Source organism: Orycteropus afer, unplaced genomic scaffold (genome assembly GCF_000298275.1).
Source record: "Orycteropus afer afer isolate SDZICR_OR568_19922 unplaced genomic scaffold, OryAfe1.0 scaffold00083, whole genome shotgun sequence".
Classification (NCBI taxonomy): domain Eukaryota; kingdom Metazoa; phylum Chordata; class Mammalia; order Tubulidentata; family Orycteropodidae; genus Orycteropus; species Orycteropus afer.
The window spans coordinates 6,355,679-6,375,193 of NW_006921670.1; the positions used below are offsets into that span (position 1 = coordinate 6,355,679).

At 51.9% G+C, this 19,515-nt stretch overlaps 1 protein-coding gene across 1 annotated transcript; it reads right to left on the reverse strand.

The window, feature by feature from the left end:
• Positions 1 to 11,143: 11,143 nt before the first annotated feature.
• Positions 11,144 to 12,181, reverse strand: TOB2 (transducer of ERBB2, 2). Its single transcript, XM_007941704.2, has one exon. It carries the CDS (start codon positions 12,179 to 12,181, stop codon positions 11,144 to 11,146), a length of 1,038 nt encoding a protein of 345 aa, XP_007939895.1.
• Positions 12,182 to 19,515: the final 7,334 nt, after the last annotated feature.

Genomic DNA, 19,515 nt, shown 5'->3' on the forward strand with positions numbered 1-19,515 from the left:
ATGGCCAGACTTCGTCTCACCTACTTTGGTCATGTTGTCAGAAGGGACCATTCCCTGGAGAAGGATGTCATGCTTGGTAAGGTGGAGGGTCGACGAAAGAGGGGAAGGCCTTCGACGAGATGGATTGACACAGTGGCTGCGACAATGGGCTCAAGTATAGCAAGGATCATGGAGCTGGCGCGGGATCGGGCGGTGTTTCGTTCTGCTGTGTATGGGGTCACTATGAGTCAGAAATGACTCGATGGCACCTAACAACAACAACAACTGTGGAAAATGGTATGGCACATCATTAAAAAGTTGGAAATAGAAATACCATTTGCTCCAGCAATCGCACTACGAGGAATATATCCAAAAGAGGGGAGATCCAGGACATGAATAGATACATGCACACCCATGTTCATTGCAGCACTATTCACAGTAGTGAAGAGATGGAAACAACCTAAGTGCCCATCACAGATAAATGGATAACCAAACTACGGTACATATACACAGTGGAATACTATGTAACATTAAAGAATAATGAAGAATCCATGAATCACCTCATAACATGGATGAACTTGGAGGACATTATGCTGAGTGAAATAAGTCAATCACAGAAGAAGAAATATCGTATGAGTCCATTGTCAAAAGTGAAGAAAATGTTTACACGAAGGAAATTTCCTTCGTTGTTCAGCAGTGATGGCAGGGGAGGGGAGGAGAGGAAAATGGATAATTAAGAGACAGGTGTTGATATTGATGAAGGGAAAAGCAATATATAAAAGTGTGTGACTTGCACAATTTCATTAAAGAAAAGGAAGACATGGAGGTGTGCACAAGAGGTACAGACAATAAAAGTAAATACTATTGCAGACACAGTACTGCATTATCAGTGACAGCAAACACTAATCTACAAGTGGAAAGATAAACACATAAGACAGGTGTGGATGGGCAAATAGGAATACACCCATGACCATACATAGGTTTGGTAGACGATACTCCTACATACATATTTGTATGTGCTATAAAAATGTCCATATGGAGAAAGAAGGGCTGTGTATGCACAGGGAGACAGCTCAGGGGGCAGAAGTGCATGGAGAGATAGACACAGGGAAGAGGTAACTATGGGGAGGAAGTGGGAGGGGAGCTGTTGCATTGGGGTAAATTGTAGTCGGTGTCATGAGACAAAGTGTGTGTGAACTGCTGTATGGAAAGTGAATTTGCTCTGTAAACTTTCACCCAAATCACACACACACACACACAAATGTCCATATGCAGTTTAAACATGACAGGAGACAAAGTTAGGATAACTTCTCAGCCACAAATAAGCACCTTGAAGGAGTGGGTCACTGGGCCTGCAGGCTGGGGACCACGGTCGCAGGGGACATCAAGCTCAACTGACATACATGGTATACAAAACTATTGTTCTACATCTTACTTTGGCGAGTAGCAAGTGGGGTCTTAAAAGCTTATGAGCACCCATCTAAGTGGCAACCATTGGTCTCTCCTCATCCAAAGCAAAGAAGAGTGAAAAAAACAAAGATGTATGGAAACAGTCCAAAGGACTAATGGACCATGAGAACCTCAACCTGTATGATGACACAGAGACCAGAAGAACTTAATAGTGCCCAGCTGCCAAGGCCAACCGCTCAGGAAGGGGTCAAAATTGGAGATTCTGTATACAGTGGGAGAAGAAAGTGGAACAAAACTCAAAATCCTAAAAAAGACCAGGATTACTGGTCTGATAGAGACTGGTGAGACCCCCAAGGCTATGGCACTGCATCATGCTTCAGGCCTGGAATTGAATTCACTCCCATGGCTTAACTCTCAGCCATATAATAGACAGGCCTCAGAGCTGAACCTTTGCCCCAGGGAGATGCACTCCTTAGAACAGTCAACCACAGGAGCTCAGAAGGGCAGCATTTGCGTGGGGAGAAAGGGAGGGAGGCAGGAGTGCACAGGCAAGGACACAGGGAAAGGGTGACCACAGGGAGGAAGTGGGAGGAGAGCTGTTACACTGTGGGGAAGGTAACCAGTGTCACAAAACAAAATGTATAGGAACTCTTGAATGCAAAATGAATCTGCTTTGTAAAAGTTCACCCAAAGCACCATAAAAAGTTAATGAAGAAATGGATTAAACTCAGGCATTACAAAATAAATAAATTATATCTATACCTCCTTGAGGGTTGCATGTATATATATCTCCTTGAGTGTTGCTTATATGCATATATATATATATATATATATATATATATATATATATCCTTGAGTGTTGCAAAACATGTTCAGCTGGTAACCAAAACGTTGGAGGTTTGAGTCAACACTGGGGTGCCTCAGAGGAAAATCCCGGGAATCTGATTTTGAAAAATCAGCCATAGACTAACCTATGGAGCACACAGATCTACCCTGAGACACGTAGGGTCACCAGAGGCCAGAATCAACATGACTGTAACTTGGTTTCTTCTCTGGTTTCTCCGCAAACACACAGATGCACAGGCTCTGGGTCATTTGGAAAAGTACTTTCTAATCCAGAAATTATTTAATGGACTGAGTTCACATTTGTGTTTTCAATGATGCTGGCATCAAGTGGCCTTTAATTGAGGAGTGGAGGGCGTCCTTTGGCCTGGGGTCTCTGTGCTGAGAATCTCCTGTTGTCATTGTTAGGTACCGTCAAGTCGGCTCCGACTCATAGCGACCCAATGTACAACAGAATGAAACACTGCTCACTCATGTGCCAGCCTCACATTCCTTGCTCTACCTGAGCCTGTCATTTGCAGCCACTGTGTCAGTCCATCTTGTTGAGGGCCTTCCCCTTTTTTGCTGCCCCTCCACTTTACCAAGCGTGATCTCCTTCTCTAGGGAATGGTCTCTTCTGACAACAGGACCAAAGTAGGTGAAAAGTCTGGCCATTGTGGCTTCCCAGGAGCATTCTGGCTCCACTTTTTCCAGGAGACATTTGTTTATTCTTCTGGTAGTCCATGGTACTCTCAGTACTCTTCACCAGCACCACAGCTCAAAAGTACCAATTCTTCTTCAGTCCTCTTATTCACTGTTAAGCCTTCACATGCATATGAAGTGATTGAAAACACCATGGGTTGGGCTAGGTACACCTTAGTCTTGAAAGAGACATCTTTGTTCTTCAGCACCTTAAAGAGGTCTTTTGCAGCAGATTTGCCCAGTGCAATACGTCATCTGATTTCTTGACTGCTGCTTCCATGGGTGTTGACTGTGGATCCAAGTAGTATGAAATCTTTGACAACTTCAATCTTTTCTCCATTTATTGTGATGCTGCTTATTGGTCCAGTTGTGAGGATTTTTGTTTTCTTTACATTGAGTGTAATCCATACTGCAGACTGTAGCCTTTAATCTTCATCAATAAGTGCTTCAAGTCCTCTTCACTTTCAGCAAGCAAGGTTGTATCGTCTGCGTGTCGCAGGTTGTTAATGAGTCTTCCTCCAGTCTTCATGCCACGTTCTTCTTCATATAGTCCAGCTTCTTGGATTACTTGCTCAGCATACAGATTGAATACATATGCTGAAAAGATACAACCCTGACACACACACCCTTCCTGATTTTAATCCATGCAGTATCCCCTTGTTCTGTTTGAACGACAGCCTCCTGGTCTGTTCTGGTTACCTAGTGCCACTCTGACAAGAATATACTACAAATGGGATGTTTGAACAAATAGGAGTTTATTCTTACAGTTTAGGAGGCTAGAAGTCTCAGTTCAAAGTGCCAGGCTTTAGGGGCTGTATGAAAACCTCTTAACCTTGGGCTTCAGCTCTGCCTCTTGTTCCCGGCCCACTGAAGCTAGAGGCATCTCTTCACTCAGGCAGCTACTGGCTGCTGAGGCTGACAAGTCCAAGGTCGACAAATAAAATGGCACAGTCCCAATGTTACCAAACCACATGGCAGGCCATTAATTCAAGTCCATTTTAAGTCTTAACGTTGGCAGAGCATCGCAGGCTGCTGAACAATGATACGGCTACATGCAGGGTTTAAGCGTGCCATAAGCTAGAGACTATCCCCAAGGCTTCTCCTTACATACAGGAAACAGACCACATCCCAAAGGCAGCTACTCAGCTGCTTGTGGTAGATCCCATCATGGAGATGATTGCCAGTCTCATCATGGGGAATAACTACCACCAGCTGCCCAGCCACTCAACCAGGCCCAGCCAAGTTGACAGACAAATTTAACTACCACATGGTCTACGTACAAGTTCCTCAATGAGCACAATTAAGGGTTCTGAAATTCCCATTCTTTTCAGTTATCCATAATTTGTTACGATCCACTACAGTCGAGTTCTTTTGCATAGTCAGTAAAACACAAGTAAACATCTCTCTGGTATTCTTCACTTTCAGCCAAGATCCATCTGACATCAGCAATGATATCCCTCATTCCATGTCCTCTTCCAAATCCAGTTTGCATTTCTGGAAATTCCCTGTCAATATACTGCTGCAACCATTTTTTAACTGTCTTCAGCAAAATTTTACTTGCACGTGATGTTAATGATGTTTGATAATTTCCACATTCTGTGGGATCACCTTTCTTTGGCATGAGTGGATCGCACTAAAGGTGTATATTTAATTTTTAAGGAAGGTTCCAAAGTATTTCCCAAGGTGGTTGTGACATTTTCCATTCCATTCATCTCAGCAGTCCACCCACAGTACTCAGCAGAAGCGTGACTGTCCCTCTTGAAACTCTTTCCCTCAGTTTCATTCCACCCTGAGAAGCCCTCTGGGCTGAGTGGAAGCCTCCTCAGACTGCCTGTGGTTCTTTGAGCTTTCTCCTGCCATGGGCCTGAGCAGGGTGTTGAAGTTACAATGACCTAGGTCTGTCTCTCACCCCACTCTTACCATTAGCTCACCAAGGGTGCCAGCATGGGCCGGACGCTCAGGGAAGGTTTTGGCTCAAAGGTAGGAGAGAACTCCCTGTCTCCATCTCAGCCCTGAGCTACCAATGGGGTAATCCTAGGGTAGGGGATTGAACTCTCACATTTGATCAAACCCCAGCCCCATATGGCTTACGTTGTTGTAAGCAGCCCTCCAGTCGGCCCCCAACTCATGGTGAACCTGTGCACAGTGGAACAAAATGCCACCCTGTCTACACAGTCCCTGTGATCCACTGCACATCAGAGCATTAGGATCCACGGGGTTTCATTGCCTGATTTCCAGAAGTACACTGCCAGCCCTCCTTCCTAGCCCCTCTTAGTCTGGAAGCTCTGCTGAAACCTATTCAGTACCATAGCGACATGCAAGGCTCCACTGACAGGTGTCGGCTGCACCTGCAGTGTACTGGCTGGGAATCAAACCCTGACCTTCCACGTGGGAGGCGAGAACAGGGCCCATGATAAGGTCCCAACTACCTCTTGGACCTTATCCTGTGTCACTTGCCTCTTGCTCACTGCTGGTCTTCTTTTCACCCCCAAAACAATGTGCCCCCGTTGCCTCTCATCCTTGGAAGTGGCTGGTCCCTTTGCTGCTCTTTCTTTTATGGGTCTGACAATAGCCCTGTAATTCAGATCACAGTGTTTGCACAGGGGGATAGCTCAGAGGGCAGGAATGCATAGGAAAGAAGGACACAGGGAAGAGGTAACTACAGGGAGGAAGTGGGAAGAGAGCTGTTACGTTGTGGGGAATTGCAGTCAATGTTATGAAACAAAATGTATATGAACTCCTGCATGGAAAATGAATTTGCTCTGTAAACCTTCACTCTAATCACAATTAAAAAAAAAAATTAAAATAAAAAGAAAGAAAGGTCTCTTCTCGGAAAGGTCCCCTCAACCACCCACCCTAGAGGGGCCGCTTGGTCTCTAGTTCCCATTCTGGGTTGTGATTGCCTTAAAATCACGTCCACATCATCACATTCTCTAGGGTTTTTGTTTGTTGTGATTAATGCAACTTTGGCTTCAGGAGGGCAGGGCCCTTGTCTTCTGGTCTCCCGTTTCCTTCATGCCTACAGCAGTGTCAGCACTTGGGGTGCCCCACTTTGGATGCTGAATATTGAATATTGAATACAGTGAGTCAGGGCAGGGCTAGATGAACCCAGATGTCCGGCCCAGCCTCACTTCCTGCCCAGGCTTCCCTGGCCCCACCAACACCCAGGAGCCTTTTGACCAGACCCTGTGCCTCAGGGCAATCCCGGCTGGGTCGCCAAGTGAGCTTGCCTACAGCCCTGCTGACTCCTCTTTCCTGTCTGGGCAGGGGGTCCTCTTAGGGCTTCCCAGGGCTTGGGAGACAGTGGGGCAGGAGGAGGATTTGGCATATGGAATAGCCTGGATAGCCCAGCTGGACAGGAGCCTGGCTCCCTGCCCCTCATTGTCTAAGTGGGACAGATGTCAAGAGAGGGAGAGGTGTTCAAGGTTACACAGTGAGTCACCACTGTGAAAACTGGGAACCCACCTCTCCTGTTGGCAGTGAAATTCCCCAAATTAAAAGCCAGAGGACCAGGAGGTTCATAGTGCCTGGGCTGGGGAACCTCCTGACTGGTCCCGGCCTGTCTGTGGTCCCTGCCTGGGCAGGACTTGGCCAAACTGGCCATGCCTGCAGGAAGGCAGGAATGTGGCTCTCCACCCCAACTCAGGGGGTGTGACAGTGGTGGACCAGACAGCAGCATCCCCTCCCTTGGCATTGACTCAGACGGCAGTGACAAGAGGAACAGGGTTCTTCCAGCCCATGACTCAGGGAGCCACCCACCTGCCTCTCCAGGAGGAAACTCCCAGGAGATTCCAGAACTCACAGTGAGAGCCTAGCACAGCCTAAGGCCAAAGGCTGGGTCCCTGGAGAGGGGAGTCGTGGGATTCAGTCCGCTTCACAGGACAATGACTTGCTGGAAGATGATGCTTCCCACTTTGGGCGGGTGGGGTCAGCCCTGTCTCCACCCAACAGGAGTTCCCCTCTCCGCCTGACCTGGTTCTCTGGCTGGTGGAGCAGGGTGTTGCCTGTTTGCTGAGAAAGGGAATAGACTGGACTGGGCTGGCTGGGGGCATCCGAGGATGGGTAATAATGACCATGACGATAAAAGTGGTACTTGCCAGCCACCGTGCATGGCATTTTCCACCCATGATTTAAATTTCATAAGCAGGTACAATTATCCTCATTTCAGAGGGGAGGGAACTTAGGCACCAGGGTAGGCGGTTTGCTCTAGGCCACCACTAGGGAGTGGCAGGGGTGGGATTAGAATCTGTGGCTTCTAAGTCCAGGTTCTTCCTGTGATAGGTTGCCCTCCTGAGGTGGTTTCCCTGGGGAAAAGCCTTACTCCTGCATTTTTCCTTTCTGATGAACTTGTATTTCACCTCCTCCAGGAAGTCCTCCCTGATCTCTGGGCTCTCAGGCCCCCTGTGCATACCTGGCCCGGAACTGTTTCCCCAACTGTGTTCCCTGGGCAGAGAGTAGGTACTCATGGGAGGGGAGGGTGCTGTCAAGTGAATAAATGAGCCATTTTTAGTTCTACCAGAATGTTCTTTCTCCCTCTGCTGCAAGGCAAGGGCCCCAGACAGCCCACCCATCCCACCTGTTCACATCCAGTGTTTGGTAAAGAAATGGAGGCATGAATGCGTCCTTTCTGCCTCTGCCATGGACGACCGGGGTGTACCTTTCATCGCCAGAGTGTCGCGAGGGAGAAATAGACACTTAGCTGTCCTCTCCCCTGCAGGGGCCCTGCCGGGCTCAAGTGTGAAGCAGCACCAGTGGCACTGGTAGAGCAGATGCTCACACCGTTTCCCTCCTTCATGGGCATTAACAGGAGCTTGCACTTGGCAAGGACAAAGTGCCCCTGGGCCTGGGGGAGGGATGGGGTGGCTGGGACAGGTGCAGGGTCCTTTTCTGCCCTGGGCTTTGGCCAAACACAGGGTGGAGGGGTCTTTGAGCCCCCACCCCACCCTCGGCTGAGTTTTGCTGGAGCCCTGGTGAGAGGAGCAGGGAGGAGCAGGTGGAGTCCTCTTCCGCCCTGGGGTCAGGCCTGCTGGCTCATCCCTAAAGCAGCTCTGCAATTGCTGGGCCCAAGAAAAGCACTGAGCGTCCACGCGCCAAGTTTGGGGGCAGACCCTGGCTCAGGTAGGCTCTTCACCTACCTGCTTCTAAGGGGCTCGTAGCATGGGGTAGGCAGCATCGGGAGCAGGCTGGAGTGTAGTCTCGACCTACTCACGAGAGGCATCCCTGTTCTCAAGATCTGCTTCCAGGGCTGGGGGCAGTTCCCAACTTGTGGAGCCCGTGTCCAATGAGGAGCAGGACATGAGTGGGCACACTAAGGGGTCCTGTGTTGAGGGAACAGGTGGTCAGGAAGGGCCCATGGGCACTGTGCCTGTCCTGGGGTTAATCATGCTGAGGTTGGCCAGCTGCCTCCTGCAGGGGGCAGGGGCTGGGCCACTCTCTCCGCCCTCCGTCCCAACAGGTGCCCTAGGAAGGAAACAAGCAGGGCTCACACACAGGCTATTACATCATGCTTTTAATACAAACTTAAAAAAATCTGGAACAATATAAACTGTACAGATTTGATCGATCTTTTTGTTCTGTTTTTAAACTAAATTTCTAAACACACCAATGTCCCAAATTCCAAAATATTGCACAGCATTCGGAATACAAAGCGCTCGACTGTATTCTTCCTTCACTAAAGAAAAGTTCATCACGTGCTCCCCAAGCTCCTCTCCACGTTCACCTCAATGCCCCCCTTCCCGTCCCTCGCTAGGGAGAAAACCCAACAATGTAGAGCTCACTGCATTGAGAAAGAGACACCATCCTGGACTAAAAGTTGACACTCTTCACAAGACAATCCACCTTTTGATTTGTTCCTGGGAAAGAGGGGGAGATAGAGAGAGGAAGGAGGGCTGAAGGGGAGAAGGAAGGTGTTATTCTTTTTTTTATTTTAAAGTTTGTTTTCCTGAAAAAATATCTTTCTCTCCTCTTAAGAAAAAATCTTGAAAAGAAAAAAATTATTTTTTTTACGTTAGAAATATACATATATTATATACCTCTTACATTTTACAAATGTAGCAAATTATTCAATACAAACGGACACCAAACAATGTAAAAAGTAAAAAAAAAAAAAGAAAAAAAAGAGAGAGAAAAAAGTCTTCCTACGAAACCAGGTAAATTAGTGCAGGCTTGTTTATCTTCTCTTAAAAAAAAAAAAAAAAAAATTGAAGCAAAAATGCCTAGATTTGAGACGAGACAGACTTAACTGGGCCCAAGACCCCAGCCCTGAAGTCACGCTCCTGACACACATTTTCCTCAAAAGACACTGAGGGGGTGAGCTCCCCTCTCCCTGTACATGGTGAAAAACGAGAGACCTGGGCGTGGGGGGACCTATGTGCATGAGTTGGGAGTGGGGCTAAGGCAGCATTCAACCTTCCCCGGAGAGCTGCTGTCTACCTGGGCCTGTTATCTGCACAGGAGCTGAGGACGCGGGAAAGGGGGCGCAGACTGAGCTGGGCCCTGACAAGTCTAGGGGACAGCTGGTATGGGGCACCAAGAAGCCAGGGCCTCGCCCCGCTGGGGGAAGGAGAGCTGGTGCCCGTCACGGGAGAGGCGGCTGGGAATATCCAGGCTGGGCCCACTGCCACAGCAGTAGCCCACTTGGGCTTGCTGGGGAGGAAAGGTTGGGGTGGGAGGCCAGGGGCTTTGGTACCTTTGGTGGTGGTGGTGGGGCCCTGAGGCCACGTGGCCCACATGCCAAAGCATCGTGGCGTGGAAGGTGACCCACTAGGGTGGAAGCAGCCACTTCTCTTCTGGCAGAGGAAGGAAGAGGGTACCCCTTTAGAAGCCAAACTGACCATGTGGGATGGTCAGGCACCTGTCCAGGAGCCCTCTCCCCACAACACCAAGACCCCCAGGGACTAGGTCAGGGCAGTGAGAGGGGATGGCAAGACTACCAAGAAGTTCCTGATCAGGCAGGGGCACGAACGGACTAACCAGAACTATAAGCTAAGGACCCTCAAGGCTCACTTCAAGGCTCAGGATGGCCACCGCAGGCACTGACCAGCACCCCCTCACCCCCACCCCATGGTGCTCAGGCAAGCGGTTCCCACCCTGGGCTCACGACATCCAACGGGAGGGGCTAGCTCTGGGGACTTCTCTCAGGCATCAGTGACTGGGGTATTCCCGCAGCCCCACAAAACTGTCCTTTTTTGGTCAAAAACACCAAAGTGCAGATCCCTCTGAGTATGGAAACCAGCTCCTCCTGCAGGCATTCCCCTGCAGTGTCTCGGGCTCGGCCAGTCCCACCACACAGTGTGGCAACCTGCAGAGGACCTCAGCCCGCCCCCAGCCTCAGAGGAAGAAGCACTTGCTACAACTCAAAATCTCAATTCTCACATGGCTTGGAAGCTTCTCAAACAGGGCAGTGAACCACACACCACCATGCGTACCCCCCACCCACCCACCCTCCACCTCAGACCCTGGGAAGAGATACTCAAGGAGAGACCACAAGGAGAGATGGCTGGGTCTGGCTCTCTCCAGGGCCACGAATGACGGTCTGTGCCAGATGTGGATGGCGGTCAGGTGGCGCCACAGGACAGAGATGAAAGGAGTTCAGCTAGACAGAGTGGGACCCCTTGCAGTCACAGGTATCAGCTCTAGGGAGAGGGTGTCAAGTGTCCCAGACCTGAGAGAGAGTGGGAGTGGGGGACAGACCTACTGGGATGGCAGGGCCGGAGAAGGCCTGCTGAGGTTGGATGGCTTAGAGTGAGAGGGTACAGAGGCAGGGACACAGGGCCAGCCTCTCCCTGCTCTGGGGAGGGGCAGGCCCAGCTGCAGCTCTTCCCTGGGAGCCTGGACACACCAATCCTAAACCAGGCATGTGGAAGAGGGAGAGGAAGCCGGGAGCAGCAATTCAACATCTGGACCGTTCTTAGCACAGGAAGCCACTAATTAAAGATGTCATGTAGAAAACTACATGTTAAAAAAAAATTGAAAAATTAAAAAAAAATAAAACCCAAACCAACCAACTAAATCAGACAGGCAGGAAGAGAGCAGGGGGCAGAGTCAGAAAGCGATTCGGTGCTTCGGGAACCCCTCCCACTCCGTGCCTGGGCAGGATCTTTGTCCTAGAAGTGGGAGTGAGAAGACTGGAGATCTTCTGGTGTATTTTTCTTTTCCTCTTTTTGTGGCCTTTCCTTTCTTTCCTATTTTCCATGGTCTCGGGCTCCTGGCCCCGGGGCTGGATCACTGGTCAGTTGGCCAGAACGACTGGCTGGAAGGGCTGGCTAGGATACTGCATGGTGTGCAGGTTGTAGCTGAGGCCGTCCACGAAGGGTGTCTTCTCCAGGAAGAGGCTGTTGCCGCCACCCCCGAATACCTGGGCCACGTCAAAGGTGCTGCTGCTGCAGGTGCTGGCCCCACTGCTGCCCCCAAAAGGGATGGGGGTGCCACTCCCTTGGCCATCAGCCCCATCAAAGAAGAGGCTGGGTGACCCACTGCCGTTGTACACAAACTCCTTGGCGTTGGGCGAGAGCTGGGATTGTGGGGCTGGGTTGGGCGTGATGAAGTTCAGAGAATGCACAGATAAAGAGAGGCTCTTGGGCTTCAGCAGGCTGTTGGTGGGGGAGCGGGCCAGGCGGGGCTGCTGCGGTGGCTGCTGGCCACTCCCCCCGCTGCTGGCCACACCCCCTCCACTCGCTGCCCCACCGCCCTTCTTCATCTTGGTGGAGCCAAACTTGGTGGCAGCAAAGGAGGCGGTGGTGAAGGTGATGGGCTGGGCAGAGCGAGGGATGAAGGTGGGGCTGGGTGACTGGCCGAAGGATGGTGACGGGGAGTTGGACAGGGAGCTGTCCTGGCTGCCGATGGGCACGAAAACCTGGGCGTCGGGGTTGAAGCTGCTCTTGATCTCCTTGTCCAGCTCAGGGGCCCCGCAGCCCTCGCTGTCATCCAGGTACAGCACTTTCACAGCCCCCTTCTCCCCAATCTGGTAGGACACCTCGAAAGGGTCTATCCAGACGCTCAGCTCCTCAGGCACGTTGGCCCGCACATCCTCCACGGCCAGGCCACTCCGCTTGGCAGCCAGTTCCACCACGGGGTCCACCGTCTCCCCAATGTGGACACAACGGAAGCCAGAGCCCTTCAGTGGCTTGTCAGGGTACCAGTGGCCTTCATACTTCTTTTTCAAGAGTCGCTCTAGCTCTTCCCCGAACAGGTCTGCCCGGCGCCGGGGCAGCTTGTTATATAGATAAGAGATGATGAAGTTCAGGGCCACTTTGATCTCCAGCTGCATGGTCTCGTCCTAGGCAATGAATCAGCACAGGACACGTGCACAGGCCCCTGGCGGTGGGAGATGTCAGGTGGGCAGTTTTGGGCTCCAGAGAGTCTGGGAAATGAGAAAGAATAGAGGCACCATGAGTAGATATGCAGAGAACTGGCAACACGCAGAAATGACTACCAACAAAGGACCGAGAGAACAGAACCAACTTCGGATCCTGCAGACCTTGTTTCTGCTCCACCAGTGACAAGCATAGTAGTGCAACTATGGGCAAGCTCTTTTTTTTTTTTTTGAGCCTTAGTTTCTGCATCTGGAAAATAGGCCATCACGAAGATTAAGTTTGCTCAAGGATATAAACTGTATCACGCTGTGCCTGGCATGTAGTAGGAACTTGATAAAATTAGCTCTATTATTAGGTAATTGTAAGGAAAAAGGGGTACTGTAGTTCTCACCATTTTGAGAATTCAGGTCACTGTGCAAATCACACACACACACACACACACACTCAACTCCCTAATTCAGCTGTAAAAGTGAAAGCTCTTGCTGTCTCTGCAATGACTTGGTGGAGTTGTGCCCCCAAACTGTCACACGCCCAGGCCCAGAGATCAGTTTAAAATCTGTAGTCTTCTTCCTTAGATGGAAAAGGAAACAGGTCATTGAATAGGAAGTAGCACTGGCAAATTTTCACTGGGGGCTTGGACTTGAGTCACTTGTAATTTGTCCTTCTGGGCTCTGTGGGTATGTATGCCCTCTTACCCAGCCTGGGTTGCAGAACTCATTAGGAACTCCAGAGTAACCAAGGCTTGCATTTCCATCTAATGAACCTTCGAGAATGAAGACAAGAGCATGGTCCCTAGGAAGAAGTTAAGATCTGTTGGAACCAGAGATGTGGGCCAAAGGGGCCTGGGCTTCTCAAGAGAAGCAGAGGAGAGGAGGTGCAGCAGGCTGTGTAGGCCAACAGTGTCTGCAACAGCTCTAGGATGGCCTGAGGGGCTCTCTAGTTTCTGGTGAGAGTGTATGTGCTGAGGGTGGCAGAGGGAAGAAATTTTCCACCACCCTGTTGCCTCCAGCTGGGGACCCATCATCGCTCTGTCTCCTGGGCCTGTTCGACCGCCTACCTGTCCTTGGTACGGGCTCAGCTTGCTCAAGTGTTTGGAGATCCCTGGGGAGCAGGCAGCCTGTGGTAAATACTCAGATTGTTATTTTGGGACTCTCTTGCAGCCAGATCCCGCTGAGGTTGGAAAGGTTGACTCTCTAGGTCTGGGCCAGGCTGGCTCGGGAAGATGATCTGCGAGGTTCCCAGTGCCAGTGAGCCTCATGTTCTCAGTCTCCAAAAGGGCGGCTCCCAGGCTCACACTCAGGGAGAAACTGAGCCAAAAGAGGCTGCCTCTGAGGGGAGGCAGGCCCAGAACATGTTCCTGGCCAAGTCTCTGGGCACGGCTGTGCTGCATGACATGAGGCTGATCCAGGATCAGTCGAGGGCACTTGTCCTGTGAAAAGGCTCAGGCTGGTGTTGATGCAAATTGCCGTTGGGTCTTGTGTGTGTAGAGTATTTGAGACTTGCGGATCTCGAGTTTTCTGCCCCAAACCATTTCTCATAATTCTCAGGCATGGGGCCGTGGCTCCTGGGGACATTTTTAGGAGTAAATCCTCAGAAAAAGATGCCAGGATGAAAAGTATCAGAGAAGATGCATCAGGTGAATCTGGAGGATAGTAACCCACTGCTGTCCAATCGATTCAGACTCAGCACCTGTAGAGGACAGAGTGGAACTGCCCCACAGGGTTCTTGAGACTGTCAATCTTCACGGAAGCAGACTACCTCATCTTTCTCCAGTAGAGTGGCTGGTAGGTTTGAACTGCCAACCTTCTGGTTAGCAGCTGAATGCCTGCTGTGTGACCAGAGCTACTTGAATCTGGAGGAGGTAAAGCTAAAAGCAAAATCAGTGATTGGACGTGGTCCAATATCAATTAACCCCCATATCAATTATGAGGAAACAGGGTCACATGGGGAGGCAGGAGAGGTGCCCCAACCATGGCCCTCTCTCAGGCCCTCCACACCATGCTCAGGACTCAGGAAGCCCCTTCCCCTAGCCTCCATCACAGACTTCATATCCAAGTTTCTTCAAATGTCTATTCTCATCAAATATCCATACCAAGGTCCTTCACGGTTTGAAGAGAAGATCGGTGGGAAGAACAGGAAAGGCTCTCTGTTGATGAGGACTGGGTTCACTGCCAGATGAAAGCTAGCTACCAGGACAGCAAGCCTCCTCTCAAGATGGGAGGTTCCAAAGGGCACCAGCTGTCCACTAGAGGTGTCCGACAGCAGAGTCTAAAGCGCTGTCAAGAAGGTTGGCAACGCTTCCCAAGAATAAGGCTGGAGTTAAAAACAGTGTATTCAAAGTGTTCTTGAAAAGCAAAACACACTCAGACTCAACCTAGGACACCCCGCCTGCTACCACAGGGCCTCTTAAAATGTGCCTCCTGGTATGGCACCCAGACCAAAGGGCTTCAATGCCTTTCTAGGGCACCTCAAACTTTGCCATGTGATTGCCTTCCAAGTTACAACCCCCCCCAACAGCTCAGTCCTTCAAATGGGAGCCTTTTAAATGCAGGCCAGAGCCATTAGGAAATAAGCCTTCCACCCCCAAATACAATAGAGCCACTGTCACGGGCCCTGCCCAGCCAACCGCTTCCTGCAGCATAAGCAACTAAAGCTGCACACTAATTTATACCTCAGGGATACTGCCCTACCAAGAAGGAAGTCCATAACGCCACCTTCGCCCCTGTAACTGGCCAACAGGCCAGGCCAGATGGCTGTGGGGCGGGACTTGACCAAAATGCCAGAGAACCAGGATGAGATTTCTGCTCTATCAGCTCAGGCGCTAATTTCGACTCCAAGAAGCTTATGAGACAGAGGATTAAAGCGCTCTTGCAGTCTTGCCTTCAGCTAAAGATAGGCCTGACCATTCAGATGAGTCTGTTCATTCTTTTTGAGACTATGGACAAATCCTAGAGCTTAGAGATAAAATATTCATGAAATGTGACAAGAACAGAATGCGTAGCAATCCCTACCCTTCAATAAAAGGAGTAAGTGGATTCCATGTCAACAGGCTGGAGAGGACCTCTGAGATCGTTTCCAGCCTTGACTCATGGCCAAAAGACTAGGAAGGTAGTTTAAAAAAAAAGGGGGGGGAGGGAAGGGGCGGTATTTAACAACAACAAAATATACCTTTTGTCGCACATTAAAAAGTTGCAAATATGATAGCAAATTCTGTTGAATCATGAAGAATCTCCTTCACTTGTTTACTTCTAGCAACTTAAGTATAAACAGGAGTCTAAAGTTAAACCTGGAATCGGAGCCCTTGTGTTGACTTGTGTTTTAATGAATAAATGCCTGGGGACTGACCAAGATGGGAGGAGGGCAGACATGAAGCCGGGGAAGAAGCTTCGATGAATGACATGGCAATGCAAATTCCAGAGAGAACTTCTAGAAGGAGGAAGGTTTTAAAGAAGAAACACAACTGTGTTATAAAGGAAAAAGGATTGGTGGCGAGTGACTCTATTGGGCACCAAACCAGTCCTATAAAAATATGTAGATACCGGTCTGAAACATCTCAATCGCCTTGACGCTGAGAGGAGTTTGAGGGATAAGAGGAAGTTCCTTAATTCTAACCAGCGGGTAGACAGAAATGCCCTGACGCTGCCGGAGGAGTGAGAGACAAGCCGCACCCCACAGGTCCCCGGGGTGGTGGCCCAGACTGGCGGGTGTGGGTTGACCGCCTTCCGGACTCATACCGGCTGACTGCACCACCCCGCCCAAAGTCTCACATCATCTCCCCAAAACAGACTGGGCAAGCCCGGGTGTGACTACAAGCCGCCACCTCCTTCCCCCTGACCAAGAGGGCCCTATTTCTAAGGCACGCCAGGCTCCTCAGAAGCCCCCTCGTACGCGGGATGGCCGGCAGCGAAGGTGTACTCTGCACTCTGGGAATTGTAGTCTTCAGACACCTGAAGTTCAAGTTGGATCAAGTGACCTACTTTCTTTGCACACTGCACTTCCCAGCGTGCTTTGCGAAGGCTCGGCAGGCTAAATTACGCATGCTCGGTAAGGGGAGCAGGCTGAGGGTCGAAGAGAAGAACCGGAGAAAAGTTTCCGATGCACATGCGCGCTGTGGCGGACGGGTACTTCTCCCCCATACCCCGCCTTAATACATTTTGTATAAATTCTACCCGTAAACCCTACTCCTCATATTGTTATCACCCCACCGAACCCACGTCTCGGCTTCGCCAGAGGGTGAACTTCCTCCCTTCCCCTTGTCCTGTGACTGCTGAATTAGGGATCTGCTTCTAACGAGTGTCTCCTGGGTGAGGGGGCGGGCGGGATAGATAGGTCACGTCCCCTCCCACCGCTGAAAACACTGCTGCTGAATTCCGTGGGCCCGGCTGTCTCTGGCCCGGGCTGCTTTAGGGAAGGCGGAGTCAAAGAGAAAGGAGCCTTTACTAGTGCCCAGTGGCCTCGGCTCCAGTACCCCCCACGGCCAGGAAAGGCAGGAATTAAACCCAGTTATCCCGTCCTCTTGGCCAAAGAACTCCCAGTTAAGCTGTTGGGAGGCGCCGGGCAGGCAATCAGAAGGTCCGAGGCCAGTAGGCCCAAGGCTCACCCCACTTCTAATACAAGTCCGAGTAACCAGACCCGGGCGAGGGAAATGGGCGAAGGTTCCTGGGCAGGGTTGTCTTCTGCCAGGAGGGAAAAGACGTACATATGACACCTGAATAACATCCAGTACTTAAAATTCTGGGCTTGTGAGTCTCCTCCCCTATAAGGCCTACTCTAGGACCAGACTTACCAGCTCCTGGGCAAAGCTCCCCACGGGGAGTTAAACCTCCCTAATCCTTCCTCCTACACCCACAGGCTTCTTTCCCCCCGTTGCCTAAGAGGGGGATGGGGTAGGGCAACCAGAGAAGCAATAGGAAGGATTTTCTGTTGAGAAATCACAGATAAGCGGGACCCACTCCCAGGTTGGCATGGGGTGGGCAAGGAGAAGAAGAAAAAGATTAGACACTGAGATCGCTCTGCTAGTCCCCAAGTTGAAAGCTGTGTAGCGTTCTCGTTCCTCCCGGGGGTGGGAGAGGGCCTGCCCAGCGCCCTCCTCGCTCTGCCCCCGCCTTCCCTACCGGGTCAAGGGCATAGTCCTGTCCCTGGAGGGGAGGAGAGGCGGTCAGAGCAGGGCTCTCCCTCGCAAGCACCAGCACCAACCAGAACCCACTCCCTGGTCTTGCTCGAGGGGGGACGGCTTTTCCCACCCCGTTTCCGCCTAACACACAGAGAATTAAAAAAAAAAAAACAAAAAAAAACAACCCAGCCAAAATGGTGAATCCTGGCCCTGCGGCCTGAGGCTGGTCACCACTGACGGCTCCCATCGCCCTTAGGGGGGTGGGGCCCATCTCCGTTCCTCCAGGCTCCTCGGGGCCAGAAATTAACCCTGTTACAAGAATCACCACCTCCTTCCCCGCATACGGAAAGCGAAACAGACAACAAGGCCTGGCTCCCCTCCTGCCTCTGATTTCTTCGGTGTGGGGGCTCTTATGGAGAACAAGGACCATCTAGCGAGTTGCTGGGATACAAAGAGCCTGAGGGCGGGGAAGGAAGGACGTGCACCCCACGCAGGAAAGGGCCGGACTTGGGTCGGGGGCTGTGGGGTACCCCAGGATCAGAAGGAAAGCAGGGAAATCGGGTTCCAGAGAAACGGTGGACGGCAAGGGGAAAGCCGGCCGCCAGGCGGGAGGCGGAAGGTGGAAGGGGGGGCGACGGCAACGTGGAGAGTCCAGCAAAGCGGAGACGGCGCGAAGGGCGGTTTAGGTCTCGCTGTGGCCGGGAGTGGGGTCCCCAGCCCGCACGGCCCCCCACTCAGTCACTCACTCGGGTCTCCGCGGCGGGGAGGCTTCTCCCTCCAGGGTGGTCCTGGCGCAGGGCGGGGGTCGCTCTCCCTTCTTTCCCGGGCGCCGCCGGGCCGGGGCCTAGGTGTCCTTTTCTTCGTTCAGGGTTGGAGGGCGGTTGAGGAGGTTGTGGGCTATGACTCTCAAGAATAATTCTTTCAGCTTTTTGAAGGTCGGGCTCGGCGGCTGGGGGACGAGGGCGGGCGGGCCGGCGGCGACGGCGCGGGGATGGTGGACCGGAGGGTGGCTCGTGTCGCGAGGCGGAGGGCTGTCCGGGCTGTGGCCGGCGGGTGGTCCTGTCTTTCTGGCCCCGCGTCGATCGTGCCGCTCGCTTCTCTCTGGTGACGACCCGCACCTTCCCGCGCCCCGGCCCGAAGTGAGCAAAGTCAATGAAAAGTTTCACCCTTAGCAACCCTGCGCATGGATCCAGCTTCCCCACCCCTGCGTGATGCGTCCCTTCGCCCTGCAGGGGCGGGGCCGCCGCCGGGCCGGGACTACTTCCAGCCCGCCGGGCGGCTTAACCCCCGCGTGCGCTGCTGTCCGGTGGAACTCGGCGGGCTGCTCCGCCACCCCGTCCACCCCTTCTCCTGTTCACGGATCGCTGCCCTCGACCCTCCAGGGGCTGGCACCTTCCCATCATTCATAGCTCAGCTCACACGTCACCTCCTCAGCAAGACCACCTAACGCCGCCCGCCTTCACCTCCTTTCACTGTGGTGGTGTCTTCCAGTCGCCTGACTCATGGCGACCCCATGTGTTTTACAGTGGAACTGCCCCATAGGCCTTTTTTTTTTTTTTGGCCGGAACCCTTAACCAAACAACTCCGCAAGCCTTTCTGGTTAGCAGCCGATGGCAAACCTGCTTATGCCACGCAGGCTCCATCACTGTTCTGACGTCCCATACCACTCTCAGATAACCGAGCGCATCGTGTATTCCTTTGACTAGATAGTGAGCTCCGTGGGTTAGGGACCTGGACTGCTTAGCACGGGCTGGGCACGGTGGGCGCTCATCTAAGATGTGTGGCGAATGTCTCGGTGTGAGGGGGCTGCACCACTGGGCCCCAGAAAACGTTCTCCGTTGTCCTCATCCTGTCCCTGCCCGGACGGCGACGGTTCGCACGTTCACTCGAGCCGTTCCCCGAGGCTACCCCTCGTTCTCGACGTGTCCCTTCATTTCTGCGGGGGTCCCCACTGCGTTCACATCGCCCCAATTATGGTCTTTACGCGGGTGGGGCGATGAGACCATGAGAGCGCTGGAAACGTTTCGGATCTAAAGTCGGGTTCGCCCGAGTCTTTCGAAAGAGCCTTGGGCCTCATTTGGGGGCGCGTCACATGGAGAATGGCCGAAGGGGAACCTGGGACCTGGGGCCCGCTGAAGGTGGTCTGCGGGGGACGGCAGCGGCGAGGGAGAGCCA

What these genes read in the sequence shown, in the direction of transcription:
- TOB2 (XM_007941704.2), bottom strand. Translation starts at nt 12,181, where the DNA reads ATGCAGCTGGAGATCAAAGTGGCCCTGAACTTCATCATCTCTTATCTA.